Here is a 14,780-nt window from a genome sequence, read left to right as displayed (position 1 = left end):
TCAGCAGAACCAGGCCGGGAGCCCTCGGACAATAATGGGCCACGGCGTCAGGTACCTGGGCTCTAAGAGCCCCTCATCGTCTCCTAATCACACACTGATCTGCCAGAAGTCGTTAGGGTCTGAAGGCCTGCGAAGCGTGGGCGCGCAGCGGAGCATGTGGAGCATCCTAATGAAGCAATAAAAGTCACGGCGGGTGTGTGTGTGTGGGGGGGGGTGAAGGCATGTTGCAGGAGAAGTTAGTGGTGACCGGCGGATTGGGAGTCGCTGACAGGAGGGGAGATAATGGAGATGTTGCAACCCCACATATTACCTGCATATTGGCCAAATTAGGAAGCAGGAGATTAAGATGACAGAGGCCCCCTGCTGTGATCCCACTGGCTCTTCATATTGTAGCGTATGACATATGGGACCGACCACAGACATTCTGTGTGACTAGTAAAACCCTCAATACCCGCTAATTCAGGGTTTGTGGCTCTAGGTGTTTGACCTCAACTTTTGGTTCAAAGATGTTGAGAGTCTGCGTTTATTTAAACATTTGAAACAAACTGAATACAGTTCTGCCCGTTAAGAAGGACGCGACCTGCTTAAAATGAACTGAGACGTCCTGAGAGACCGACTCACATGGACGATGAAGGCCAAGACTCGGCCTTAGGACGGGAGGGGGGGGTGCAACCCCCAGGTTCAGGAGCTGTGTGTGTGTGTGTGGGGGGGGGGGGGGTGGAGCCTCCCCTCCTCGAACCCCCAGGTTCAGGAGCTGTGTGTGTGTGTGTGTGGGGGGGGGGGTGGAGCCTCCCCTCCTCGAACCCCCAGGTTCAGGAGCTGTGTGTGTGTGTGTGTGTGTGGGGGGGGGGGGGGGGGGGGGGGGTGGAGCCTCCCCTCCTCGAACCCCCAGGTTCAGGAGCTGTGTGTGTGTGTGTGTGTGTGCGGGGGGGGCCTCCCCTCCTCGAACCCCCAGGTTCAGGAGCTGTGTGTGTGTGTGTTTTTTCCGGGGGGGGGGGGGGGGGGGTGGAGCCTCCCCTCCTCGAACCCCCAGGTTCAGGAGCCGGGGGGCTCCACTCTTCTCCAGCTTGTGTGCGTCTCCCTGCGGCAGCTGCCAGGGACCTCCCCTCAATACGAGCGCACACATGCACCATCATTCAGGGGAGCGTCTACATGACAGGTAACATTGAACTATGACTCCTTTCAGGGGAAACGACTGCTTCAGGCCCAGTTTAGCTGCTGCAACGAGGCGAAGAATCCACCGACAGCAGCTCTGAGACGGACTGACGACCAGAAACTAGTGCAGAAATACGTCCGTCAACAAACGTCACACAGACAGAAAAGTCATTGATTAAACAATAGAAGAATTGGTTCAATTACAGAGAAAAATCATTACAGCTTCAAGTGATGTCATCACATGATCATCACTGTCTGCAGGTCACACCCTTCAACAATAAGGAGCATGTTGAAACTCAACCACGCTCTGGTGAGTGTGTAAAGTTTCAGAGCGGAGCGGAGCTGCTGAGGAACTTCACAAAGGTCAAAGTGAGGCTTCTACTAGAACGCTTTCTGCTGAACAGCCTCTGTTCTTTTGTTAAATGACTGTTGTTATGCAGCTGCTCTCTATGAAAAGAGCTTTAAATGGCTGCAAAGCCGCTAATTCCACACTCCTCTAAATAACACAGAGACAAACAGCATCGGACGGCTTTTAGAGGCGGCCAAGCACCGAGAGGGATTTGCTGAACATCAAACGTTCGCTCCACGAGAAGCTTTGGCTCACGATCCAAACGCAGACGAAGCATCAGCCGAGGAGCAACACGTAGGAGAGACGAGGCTCCGGCCTCACACACAAACGTATTCCTGAAGGAAAAAGAGGAGCTAAAACACTAGTGATACAGAGAGAACATAATGATGAAAAAAGCGTTAGAGTCCCCCCTCTGTCGGCTCTAAAGGACTTCATTTAGGCCCAAAGGGTCAAAGGTCGTCCAAAGTGGGGCCGACCTTAGTTTGGTGATGGATGGTTGCAGCCCCGCCCCCTCCCCACACCCTCCCCACTGGCTCCGCTCACCTCGCGCCCCTTGGCACCGGTCCTCCATCCCCTCTTATCCTCTGACCAGATGTGTTCGTTGAACTCTGTCAGGAATAATGAAGCGCCGGCCGGCCGACGGCGTGGGACAGGTGCACGTTCAGACGCAGGCGTGGACCCGCGATTAATGAAGACAACACACGGGAGAGTTGAGTCCGACGCGCTCCATTATAGCGGCTAATTACTGTGATTGCGTGGGCGAAGCTTCGAGGCCAACGCTAAACACTCAAACGCTCTGTTATGAGATCGTGGTGGTTTTGTGTTTAATCATTCGGCATCTGAAGGTGGAAAATTGCAATTTTCCAAATGTCACCTGAGTGTAAACATTAAAACAAACACAATCAGCCTGATTCTTAAAGTAGAATAATACGCAACTTCACCAGGCACAAATGTGAGCGTAGTCGAAGATGACTGGCTCAAACTCTGAGGTAATAAATGCAAAGAGTGGCTCCCATCATAAACGGCCCCGCGGGAACACAAATGAGAGCTCACGCTGCAAGAATCAGCACGAAGGAGGAGGCACAACTGCAGACGTTTGCACCAGTTAGAGAAAGGTCCGCGGTGAAGTTTGGTGATGAGACACTGGTCACAGTGCAGGTCCAGTTCATCCCAGAGGTGTGGGGACCGCTCAGCCCAGATTGATGCTAACAACCTGCTCTCAAACCCAAATCTAGCTTTTTGTCTCCTCTTCTCCATCTGTAGCTCAGCACCGATGCTGCTGCAGGTACATCCCTAACAAGCCGCTGCTCAAAGTCACCGCACTGTGACATTTGCTCCCATGAGGAGGAAAGTTTATGATTCCCTGTGTGCTCTGGTCATCTGAATCCCAGGCAACACAGGAGCACAAGAAATGTCAAGCATCGCTCGGCCTGTTGGGGAATGTAGAGGACGGAGGAAGAAGAGGACGGAGGAAGAAGAGGACGGAGGAAGAAGAGGACGGAGGAAGAAGCAGCCATGAAGAAGACAGGGAAGCAGCGCTGTGATGTGAATGCCCCCGGGACGGATCTAAACCTGCCTCTCCTGAATCCTCGCACCACGGGCAGCCCTGACCCCCCCCCCCCAGGAGCAGCTGGATGAGAGGGGACGGGGAGCGATGGCAGAGATGGAGACGGGGCGATCACATTGATGGCAAGAGTGATGATTCCCTTCATACACAAAGACACAAATGCCCCCACTCATCCCCACACCTCCTCCCACCTCCCCGTGGCTCAGGCTGCAGGCAACACACACACACACACACACACACACACACGCACACACACACACACGCACACACACCTGCACACACACACACACACACACACACACACACACACACACACGCACACACACGCACACCCACACGCATGCACACACACACACACGCACACACACCTGCACACACACACACACACACACACACACACACACACACACACACCTGCACACACACACACACGCACACACACCTGCACACACACACACACACACACACACACACACACACACACACACCTGCACACACACACGCACGCACACACACACGCACGCACACACACACACACACACACACACACACACACACACACATGCACCGCGTGTGTGTGTGTGTGTGTCGCGGTTAGGCCTCCAATTAAATCAAAAGTGGTTTGTTTTTATTGGTCTTTTGCGCTGACAAGTGGGCTATCATTCTGACGGCTCTACCTGTCAGCGAGCAGCTGAAAATCCTCAGTTGACAATGCCCAATGCTTCCAATTAGGGGAGAATCAGACTCCTGGCGCGCTAGCCCTCTCTCCACCCTCCCCCCAGGCCCACCTTCCCTCCCTCCTTTCTTCCACGATCCTCCATTCCCCTCTTTTCCTCTCGCTCCTGCTCCTCTGTAATATCTCCCTCCTCCTCCTTTCCTCTCTCTCTCTCTCTCTCTCTCGCTCGCCCGCTCGCTCTCCAGGAGAAGGGGGTCTGTCTCCGCTGCAAATTACCGACACAAAACGAAGGTGGTGGCGGCGCAGGCGCTGGGAGCTGCTGGTCCAGGGCCCTGTCAGCATTAATGAGCCGATGAAGGTTTATTTCGCCCGCATGCATGTGCTAAATTCTTTCTTGTGTGACAGCTGACTGGGAAATGTGAGTGTTAACCTTATAAAAGATTCAGCGGGTTCTCATTATTTTCTGTCAACTCCAGTACCTGATGGCGTTAAGGTGCATCATTTGCATCCCTGACTGGTCCAGGGTGCAGCACCAGCGCAGAGCAAGCTTCCTTTCCTTTTTTTCTGCCGCTTTTTTAATGCTGTTTGTTTGTTGAGAGAAGTCATCTTTTTACACAGATCCCCCTCGAAAGACACGCTTTACTCCATGTTCCAAAACGATAGAGATGCCAAAGTTTATTCAAAGGCGACGCACATTTTTACAAAACACACCTAGATATATATTTAACACGCCTGCTCAATCGAGCAAATAAAGAAAATGTAGCACAACGTGTTCTTTTTCCCTCCTCCACCAAAGCCCTGCGCACCGAGGAGGCCCAGCAGGCATTATTAGGAGAAAAGCTACGGACAGAATCCCAATAATACGCCGGGAAAAAACATAACAAAATAAAGCACATGTCCACAGACAGATTATTAACACTGGCAGGTCAGTGTGGACTATTATGATGAAACTGCTCCCAGTCCCACTTCCTCTGTCTCAAGTAAATATTATTAAAGCTGTTCCAATTATTTTACAAATCAGGATAAATCCTTAATATTAAAGGTGGCATTTGCCCCAAAGGTGTCAAATATAGTAAATTAAAATAAGAGTGTGAAGTTTTTTGTGGATCAGTATTTAACAGTCTGATTAAAACAAGACACACAGCAACTGACTGAACTCTGACCATTTTCTAAACGAATTCCAGCTTTCCTCTCTAGGATCAATAACATCCTGCCACAACCTCAGAATGTGTGTGGGAGGAAGAGTGTGTGTGTTGTGTCCAGGAGTTCATCACTGGGGTAGCAGTGGCACCGGCCCTCGAATTCAGACTACTGCCTGGAGGAGGAGGAGGAGGAGGAGGAGGAGGAGGAGGGGTGAAATTGCTTGACCAGAGGGACACTTGTCCAGAACCAGCAGCAGCATGAGCCTGATCATTACAGTACACTACACACAGCCAGTCTGGACGCTTTGCTCTCCTGTCTCCTGCTTTTCTCAGCCTTTATTTAACAACCAACCAAACGCCGGTTTTAGGGACTTCTTGACTTCTTCTCGTTCTGCTCAACTTATCTTCATTTAAGTAAATTATATATTTCCAAGAAGCTAACTGAACTGGACTTGATTTATTTTTATTCTTAATCAATATTTGGATTATTGGTTGAAAGAAGTGGTCTAATAGTATAAATGTTGTTGTTTTAAGTTGAGGGACGTTTTTCAGTTTTTTTTTTTTGATAGTTCAAAGAATACAAATAATTTCCCCAAGAGGATCAACAAAGTATGTCTCAAAAAATAAAAAATAAACAATAATGACAGAGCAATAATCCTCAGCTACGTCACAGTGTACATTACAATATAGATAAATAATTATTTTATAAAACCCTGGTAAAATAAAAATTAAGATTATGAGAAATTTAATTTTTTGTTGACATTTGTTTGTTTTGTTGACATATGAAGACAACGAATTACATTTTCAACTTAAAAACGAAGGTTTGACAAAAAGGTTTCGCTTTTCAACTGTTAAATGACCCTAATATGTCTTTTAAAAACAACCCCACTAATTAAAGCAGTTGAACTTTTTTAGGCCAGGTGAGGATCACAAAGCGGAGGAGTCAGCTGCATCGTGATTTGTTTACTACGTCGCTGGGTCTCGCAGACCCAGAGTGGGATAAAGAGATGAAGACAAAAAGTAGCAGGAGAACGCATCAAACCACTGCTGCTTTTCATGCACCAGCAGAGGAGAAAGAAAAAGCTACGTCAGGGTGGGTGTGTTGCCTTATATCTGTGTTGTCCCCGCCTCGTATGTGACAGCTTGCAGCCGCGATGGGACCCCATGGGAGCGGGAGCGGATTCACTAACCTGCCGGTGTCTGAGACCGACGCGCGCCTCCAATCTGGTGGTCACATGGGGCGGAGGAGGAGGAGGAGGCAGAAGTGGGGGGGGGGGGGGGGGGGGGGGGGCTTGTAGATGATAATGGGAGAGGGGCTAGTTAGATTATTAGGGGCTGTCGAGGCCGACGCGCGGGGCAAACTGTTGGGAAGGACGGAGCCGGAGGTGCACACAATGGTATTTCACGCATGTTAAGGTGAAAAGTGCGCACAATGGCGCTGCGTGCGCCCCGAGGTTTAGCGTCACGCTGCTGGGACAATTGTACACAACCAGGACCATTAGACAATTATTGTGATCTATGCGAGGAAAGTCCAACTGGGAGGCACTGTTCTCAAAACAACAAGGACTCATCACATTTGTTTTAAAAAATAATTTACAACAACAACAGCAACAACAACAACAACAACAACCAGCTTTGTGTGTATTTGCCCGTAGCACAGGTATTTTAAATATATAACATTTTATCTTAATCTTTAATTAATCTTAAACGAACGTTTAACAATTACAACGGGCAGGAACACAAATAAAATAAAATAAAATAAAATAAAATAAAATAAAATAAAATAAAATAAAATAAAATAAAATAAAATAAAATAAAATAAAATAAAATAAAATGGAGGTTTTGTGAATGATCTGCACAATAATGTGGACCTGTAAAAATCACGTGAAATTGAAAGTAAAATTGTCCATGACAACATCAAAAATGCTCAGAGAAGATCTGTGTGAAGCTGCAGAGGTGGGAAAGATCCAGTCAAAGAAAAGGAGTGGAGGAGAAAAACACGGAGCCGCTCCACATAATAACCCCATTATAAGCCTCATCAATGATGTAATGAAAGCAAACAGTGTGAAAATTGCCTGTAAACAGTTGGATCTGAGTCTCCTGATGAATTCTGTCTCTTTTATCAAAGTGAGGATGAGCCAGAGAGGAGAGGAACGGATGGGAGGCACGCAGGGAGGAGGGGAGGGTGGGGGCCCGAGTGGGCGTGGAGGGAGGTCCACTTCCAGCTCCCCTCAGCCAATGAAGGCTTGTCACAGGGGACTCACGTGGACGAGGCGCTCTTAAAACCTAGCTCCTGACTTTTCCTCAAGTTCAATTTTTTGGGATTCCCTCCCTCCCCATCACATCTCCTTCTCTTACGTGCCAGTTGTGACTATTTAACCCAGTTTACCTCGGCTGTTTCCGCTTCTGCGGCGCGCATCGCCTCGTCCTGCGTCTTCCGCGTCTTCCTCTCGAGCCGTTTTTTTCTGTTCGCTCCAGCACCAGGACGCTCCCCCTCTCTCCCTCCCTCTCTCTCTCTGTCCGTCTCTCTTTGCTCGGTGGTTTAAAGCTTTTGTTGTTTTATTTGAAATAATGCGAGCAGCTTCCCTCGGTCGCCTGCGTTGCCACGCGAGCTGAACATTTCGCTTCGGTCCCCTCGCGCCGTGACGCGTCTGTACCTGTCCATGGTGCTGAAGCGCAGTTTGAGCGAAGACACCGGCGAGCTGCTGCTGCTCCACTTGCTCTCCAGAAATAGTCACTATTTATGTGCTGAGCAGGTGAGACCGTTCCAGCAGCAACACTTTCATCTTCCCGACGAGGTTTCTTAAGTGAAATCAGGAGTCGATCCTTCAGGAATCAAGAAAAATCGATTGTGACTCCAACGGCTGCATCGATTTCCGGAGGACTCGTCTTTCTCAGACTTGACAAATAACACAATTGTTGTAACGCAACCAAGCCTGGAGATATTTCCCTTTAAACAACCAGTGTGGGGAGCTGGAAGTAGCAGATGAATTATTTTTATTTGTTGCGCATCTGAAACCTTTTTGCTGCTGCGGGGAGGGGGCTCTTTCTGCTCTTCTGGATCAACTGAGACCTGAACACCCCCTCCCTCTTTAAAGTAAAACTTGTCCTGAATACCAAATGGTAGTTTGAGGAGGCCTCGACCAAGACAATGGAGGCGTCTGCCAACGGGTCCAGTTTTGGCATCGACTCGCTGCTGTCCCACAGGCCTGGAAGTCCGGTGTCCAAAGGGGACAGCCTGGTGGGGGAGTGCCGCTCGCCGCTCGAGTTCAGCCCGCGATCAGACGTGGAGAGCGGCTGCTCGTCGCCTCCGTCGCCGAGGAGGGAATGCGTGGAGGAGATGGCCCAGAGGCAAGGTCACGTCGTCGGCCTGCCGCCGCACCTCCAGCACGGACAGATGTCTGCGGGGTCGCAGCAGAGGACCGTGACCTCGTCGTTCCTCATCAGAGACATTCTCGCGGACTGTAAGCCTCTGGCCGCGTGCGCGCCCTACTCCAGCAACGGGCAGCCGACCCAGGAGGCGGGGAGGCTGGCCTCGAAGATAGCGGACGACTTCATGGAGAAGATCCACAGCAACTCGTCATCAGATAGTGAATATAAAGGTAAGACGAGAGGAGCAGATTGGAGGTGGAGCTGGTGCGTTCATAAAGGGCTGCACGTTTACTTCATGCAGAAATGTAAAACATTTCTTAAAGTGCAGCTTGGTCTGACCCCGTTAGGCCCCGGTATTTGTCTTCGCTATTCTGCTGCACCTCTTCTGCTAGTTTTGTAATTTTATTTGAAGTTACTTAGATTTATACGTTTTATAATAATTTCATTCAAATTAAACAAATGGACATGTAAAAGGTTTTTTAAAAAAGAAACGGAGCATGAAATACGAACAACGTCTGATTATGTGACCTCGCCTCTGGTGAAAACATTCTGTGCGTAATTTGTAAAACAGTTTATGAAGAAAAAATATTTAGCTATATTTTTATATTTTAGATATTTATTGTTTTGTGCTTTTCAGATAACTTCATGATATTAACGAGATATTCCTCTGCAGTCTGAAACAATGTTTACCAAACCTGTATCCAGCAGATGATCAATAAACTAAAACTACTTTTTACTAGTAGCAAGTCACCGGAAACCATTAATAATAAAACATCTACAGGATCCGGTGACGCACTAAACAAGTTCATTTTCCTGCGGTTATTACATTTAAACACGCAGCCCTTGGCTGTAAGCGCGATGTTTTAGTGTTTCATATTAGCAGACTATCCAGAAAGCATCTGCTGGTGTCAGTGAGGCAGGAGCAGCAGCGATGACAGGGTCGCCTCCAGATAAATGCCATCAAGGGCCTCCCTGTTTCCAATCATGTCAGCCATAACAGACATGTCAGCTCCAGTGACAGTTTAATGAAGAGGTGCCTAGAAAGAGCAAACCTGCTGCAGGGAAATTGTTGTTATTATTATTATTATTATTATTATTATTATTATTATTATTATTATTATTATTATTATTATTATTATTATTATTATTATTATTATTATTATTATTATTATTATTATTATTATTATTATTATTTATTCTGGATTTGATTTTAAAAATCTGAACGTGTGCGTGCGTGGCCGCGCGTCCACGTGTGTCACAGCGTGGATGGAGATGCTCATCGACGCGCTGATTGATAGAAGGAGCCGCGGGGCCCACGGAGCGCCTGCACGGCAGCTTTGATTCCCCCGAATCCTCTTCCTATAATATTTGAGGGATTTGATGCAATTTGTCCCCGGCGCTAATCAGATTTGTAAGCGCGCGAGGCCGCCCGGCTCTTGATTTCCACTCATTTCCACGGTCCTGTGAAGTTTCTCCGGTCGCGGTTTAAAGGCTCGTCCCTCCCTCGTGGCTCAATTAGGCGGATTATTGTGCTTCTCGAGACGACTCCACTAAGGTCTCTCCTCGCTACTTTCTCCCCCCTCTCTTTCTCTTTTCCGAGAATTTAGTGAGTGGAGCAGACTCGCCCTGACATGACACCACGCAAAAGAACAAAGAGTGCGGCTCCACTGACGGAAACATATCAGAAAGGAAAAGATTTTCATAAGAATTTAAGATCAGATCAAATGGCGCATACAGCCTATAGGCGCTGCCGCAGCTCTGCGTGCGCACGTCCACTCTACTGTGAAGTTATAAAAACCTTCTGCTGATGGACAAAGGCCTGATATAAAACAATGACAGATGATCTTCAAAGCGTAGTTTGGCCACTTCCTTTGCAGAAAAATCAAATCTAGTAACATATTAAAATTCAAAATAAAACTTTTTTTTTCCAATTTGTAGCAAATCCTAATTAAATTAAACTTAGTTTAAAACTTTAATATCTATCTTTTTTGATGGAGAGACAGGACGTGTCTCTTTGTTTAAGTTAACAGTGAGTCATAAAAGCAACCACTGAACTCATGGGAGCGCGTCTCACGGGGAATAAAATAATAATAAATAAAATCAAGAAGTTCGCAGATTTAATTCTGCTTGGTTTAATATTTTACGATTTTGATCAGAATCAAAGTCTGGGCCGGCAGCTTGGTTCTAATCAAAATCGCAAGGCAAAAAAGTAACATGTCTGGTGTATTTTTCATTTCAGCTTGGCTTCCCTTGACTTTTTCTTCCTTTCTGCTCTGCAGTGAAAGAGGAGGGGGACCGGGAGATCTCCAGCAGCAGAGACAGCCCTCAGGTCCGGATGAAGAAGCCCAGGAAGGCCCGGACGGCCTTCACGGACCACCAGCTCGCCCAGCTGGAGCGCAGCTTCGAGCGGCAGAAGTACCTGAGCGTCCAGGACCGCATGGAGCTGGCGGCGTCCCTCAACCTGACCGACACGCAGGTCAAAACCTGGTACCAGAACCGGAGGTAAGGGCACTGCTCAGCGTTTTAAAGTGATGGCCCGGTTTGCTGCCACTGACACCGGATTATTATTATTGACTTGGTCCAGAAACACGTCAACGCAAACGCAAAGAATATTCATGAAATTAATGGTCGAGATTAAAAGGAGGAAATGTAAATGTCCACATGTAGATTTTTATCCGTCAAAGCAAGAAAAGCCCGTAACACGTAACAATTGGTTTGTGACTAGTTTGATATATTTATAAGGTTGAAAACCTTGAATGGTTGCGTGGACTGTTAGAAGCCGCATGTTTCAGTTTCTGTTTAAACAAAAGCTCCAATCCCAATGACTTGTTTTTCTGTCACATCCTCTTTTTCTTTTAACGACGCTGTTAACGTCTCCAGCTTTAAACATCTACATTTCAGCGTTTAGTAAATAAGACGTGTTTTCAGGGAGGTTTCGCTAGAATTACCTCCAGCACCTTATTTGTCTGCAGTCCCGGCTCCCAGGCAGCTAAATGACATAAATAAATATAAAAACAACACTTTGGAGTATGAATAATGCATCGTTGCATGTGTGCATATCAATAATTCAAACAAACCACTATATCTGCTCAATTATCTTTATTATGAATTATTCACCTGCACGCGGAGACACGGCCGCCTCACAGACCTGGGTGTGAACACAAGCGGCCGGTGGTTGAGTTTGGTGGTTTTATGTATTTCTGACTTCTAATTGGACCAGAAGTAAACACATGTCAGTTGGTTTGTTGTGTCGGAATCAAACGAACTCATTAAGGCCACGTGGTTTTATCGACGCGCCGCTTCGGCTAAAGGCTAAAACGGCGTCTTGTGTCCGTTGCAGGACGAAGTGGAAGCGACAGACGGCGGTGGGTCTGGAGCTTCTGGCCGAGGCCGGGAACTACTCGGCGCTGCAGCGGATGTTCCCGTCCCCGTACTTCTACCCGCAGAGCCTGGTGTCCAACCTGGACCCCGGCGCGGCCCTCTACCTGTACAGGGGCCCCTCGGCGCCGCCGCCGGCGCTGCAGAGGCCGCTGGTTCCGCGCATCCTGCTGCACGGCCTGCAGGGAGGCAGCGAGCCGCCGCCGCCGCCGCCGCCGCCGCTGCCCCCCATGTCCGGCGTGCTCCCCCGGCCCGCCCAGCAGCGGTGAGCCGCCCCCGCAGAGGGGCTTTTCTTTTCTACGGCGACTCTTGGCAGCTTGAGGGAAAAATCACCAAGACGGGAAAATCAGGAGAAGGTGACGGACAAGAGAAAGACTGCTGTGAGCCTTTATACGGTGCGAGAGGACCGAGGCTGAACCCGAGGACGACGCTTGACTGAAACGTGAACTGTCGGGGTGGAAGGACTTTTTTTAGGACACGAGCTTTATTTATAACTTATTTATTTTTCACTATGAATTCAAGCACCTAAGTTATGTATTTATTTGATCCCAGTTTCAGTATTTCAGTGTTTAATCTAAGAAACAGATACAAATGTTGCACTGGCACAGAGTTAGTGGCGCTTGAGCTACATTCAGTGTCAGTCAGACATTATTATTATTATTATTATTATTATTATTATTATTATTATTATTATTATTATTATTATTATTATTATTATTATTATTATTATTATGTGGACATTCATCTATCCATCCATGTAATTTAAACATTATGTAGATCTAAAAGAACGATACGTTTTTTCTTTACACTTGAACCACGATCAGCAGTCATGAACTGTATACAAGAATATTTTGCATTTTATTCGAAAGAGGCTGATTTTAAAGAACCATTTTCGTTTGTTTGATCTATTGGTGTGTTTGTTTCAAACAACTGTGATCCAGTTTATAGTAATGGGCTAGATTAGCCACCAGAAACTATACGAAAGAGCGAGTCAATAAAAAACAAAAATAAAAAAACATGAGTCTCAGAAGTGATGGACACCTGCTTGGACACAACGAGGGGAGCTACGGAACAAATAAATATATACTATAACGTCTTTTTCCTGTTCTTATTTGAAGTTTTAGCGGAGAAATCTCCATCTATATAAAAGGTTTTATCCTCAGCTGGAGGAGGAGGAGGAGGCAATCACCTCACATTTTCTAAATAAACAACCTGATTGGCGTCGGGTCCACATCCAGGTGTAACTGCCTGTTGATTTGCTATCCATGTATTTGAACAGACGTTGTGCATATGTTATTTTATATGAAGCCGTGATAATCTTTATTGTTATACTCTCCTTTGGTGAAAATGTATATTGCACATATCAAACTTGTGGAGTGGTTCTCGTATATTTCCTGGATCGTTTTTATTTTAAATTTTCCCCTTGGGTTTTCGTTCCTCTTGTTTCCCCCAGACTCTCTTCCCAATTTGATCAAATCCTTTTTTTGCAAATTTACGTTTATTGTGAAATTCGCATCTGACCTTGGACAGAGAAACGGAAAGGACGTGGGGGAGGGGGGATTTGATGTAAAAGAGAATTACTTTTATAAATGTGAAAATAAAAGTCTTTCATTTAAATCACGTGGCTACATGAGTATGTGGGTGAGACACCTGAAGTCAACACGTGGGCTGTGAATGCCACATTTCCACGGAGCAGCAGCAAATCTAACGCAGGTGAAATCTCTACGAACTATATTTCTACTAAAGTGATCGAGGCTGGATTTTGTGTCCCGTCGTCCGTAAGTGCGTACGACAACAAATCAATGAGTGATACTTTTGCGTATAATGCAAAGATTTTGACATCTTTGTTTTGCGCCAAATCGGACCCAGAGCAGAGGAAACGACCTTTGTCCCTCCAGCACCAGAGGCCCAGAATGCCCGGTGTTTCAGAACCGCACGTGTTTTCTCATTGTAGTGTGTGAACACGCGTGAGCAGAGGTTGGGGAAATGTAGGCGCTCTATTAATTACACAACTCCACTTTTTCAGAGGCAGCTGGAAAAAACACAATTTGCGAGGCCCGCTGGTTTTTATTAGATTGAAGCGTGTTTGAATGAACCTGAACATGTCTGTCAAACGACTGCTCCCTCCCGTGTTTGGTTTAGTGTGGTTGACTTAATTTGTTTAATGTTGAGATGAGGGTTTCAGAAAAAATTAAAAGCATCACTAGTAGAACACGAGCTTTACTAAAAGAGCAGAAAATTAACAACTAAGTTCAATTTGGACATTATTTTCCTGTGATTTGGGGAATTTGCTAACCTTTATTAATAGACCGCCCGCCACACGCCGCTTTATTTCGCCAAGCCGAGACTTTGGTGCTGGTGGCGGTTTGGTTGGTAAAACGCGCACACGTGCACGCACTCGCATGGAGCAAGTTAGATGATGTGTTTGGGTGCAGCAAATCATGAAGGTCTGGCCTCTTCCTTCGTTGTCGTCCCGTTTTCCTAAATGAACAGCGGCAACTCTTCTTCGTTTTCCATAAACAATGCAGGAGATGAAATATTAATGTTATGCGCGCGCAAGTGCCCTAAATGATCCCATTTGGAAATTGATTGTTTCCATCCTTCTTTTCCTTGAGGGTGCTGCATGTGCGCTCCTGTGCCAAACGGCTCCAACAGCTGGTGACCGGGCTGGAGCTGACTGCAGACCGGGGATCAGCGTGGGGACAGCTGGTCAGCGGCCCCACCCCACCCCCACCCCCTCATACAAACGTCTCCCCGCCACCCAAGCACCAACTCCACTCTCCCCCCACAGCCGGTGCGGACCCAAGTTATTCGAGCGTGGCGCATTGGGGGTTAAAGGAGTTCAGGCTGACGGACACGACTTGGCGTGTAGGATGTTAACGATTAGACAAAAGACTTTAATAGGTTTTAATTGAAAGTCGATAACGGGTTTGATAGCCAGCTCCCCCTGCTGTCACCCACGCATGGCACCTGTTATCTGGGGCCTCCACTTAGCGGCTGACCAGGCCGTGAAATATCAGACTGACGGCCTGATAACTGCGTGTTTATGATGCGTAAAACTGCATTAAAAATACAGAGGGTCGAACAGCCGGGCGGAGTGAAAGCAAAAGGAAAATCAAACGCCTCCCAATGATCATTATA

At 47.2% G+C, this 14,780-nt stretch overlaps 1 protein-coding gene across 1 annotated transcript; it reads left to right on the top strand.

Annotated features, from left to right (window-relative positions):
- Positions 1-7,062: 7,062 nt before the first annotated feature.
- barhl1b (BarH-like homeobox 1b) lies at positions 7,063-13,256 on the top strand. Its single transcript, XM_029169696.3, has 3 exons — positions 7,063-8,491; positions 10,541-10,763; positions 11,602-13,256. Exons 1-3 carry the CDS (start codon positions 8,041-8,043, stop codon positions 11,906-11,908), a joined length of 981 nt encoding a protein of 326 aa, XP_029025529.1. The 5' UTR covers positions 7,063-8,040; the 3' UTR covers positions 11,909-13,256.
- The last annotated feature ends 1,524 nt before the right edge of the window (positions 13,257-14,780 follow it).

This window comes from Betta splendens, chromosome 12, assembly GCF_900634795.4.
Source record: "Betta splendens chromosome 12, fBetSpl5.4, whole genome shotgun sequence".
In the NCBI taxonomy this organism is placed as follows: Eukaryota; Metazoa; Chordata; class Actinopteri; order Anabantiformes; family Osphronemidae; genus Betta; species Betta splendens.
Note: the sequence above shows the minus strand (reverse complement) of the source record. Positions and strands in the feature narration are given on the sequence as shown.

Bases quoted from the DNA above. Each gene is read 5' to 3' on its own strand.
- barhl1b (XM_029169696.3), top strand. From the start codon at position 8,041: ATGGAGGCGTCTGCCAACGGGTCCAGTTTTGGCATCGACTCGCTGCTG. The intron at 8,492-10,540 runs GTAAGACGAGAG...TCTGCTCTGCAG, and splicing joins ATCAGATAGTGAATATAAAG to TGAAAGAGGAGGGGGACCGG. The intron at 10,764-11,601 runs GTAAGGGCACTG...TGTCCGTTGCAG, and splicing joins ACCTGGTACCAGAACCGGAG to GACGAAGTGGAAGCGACAGA.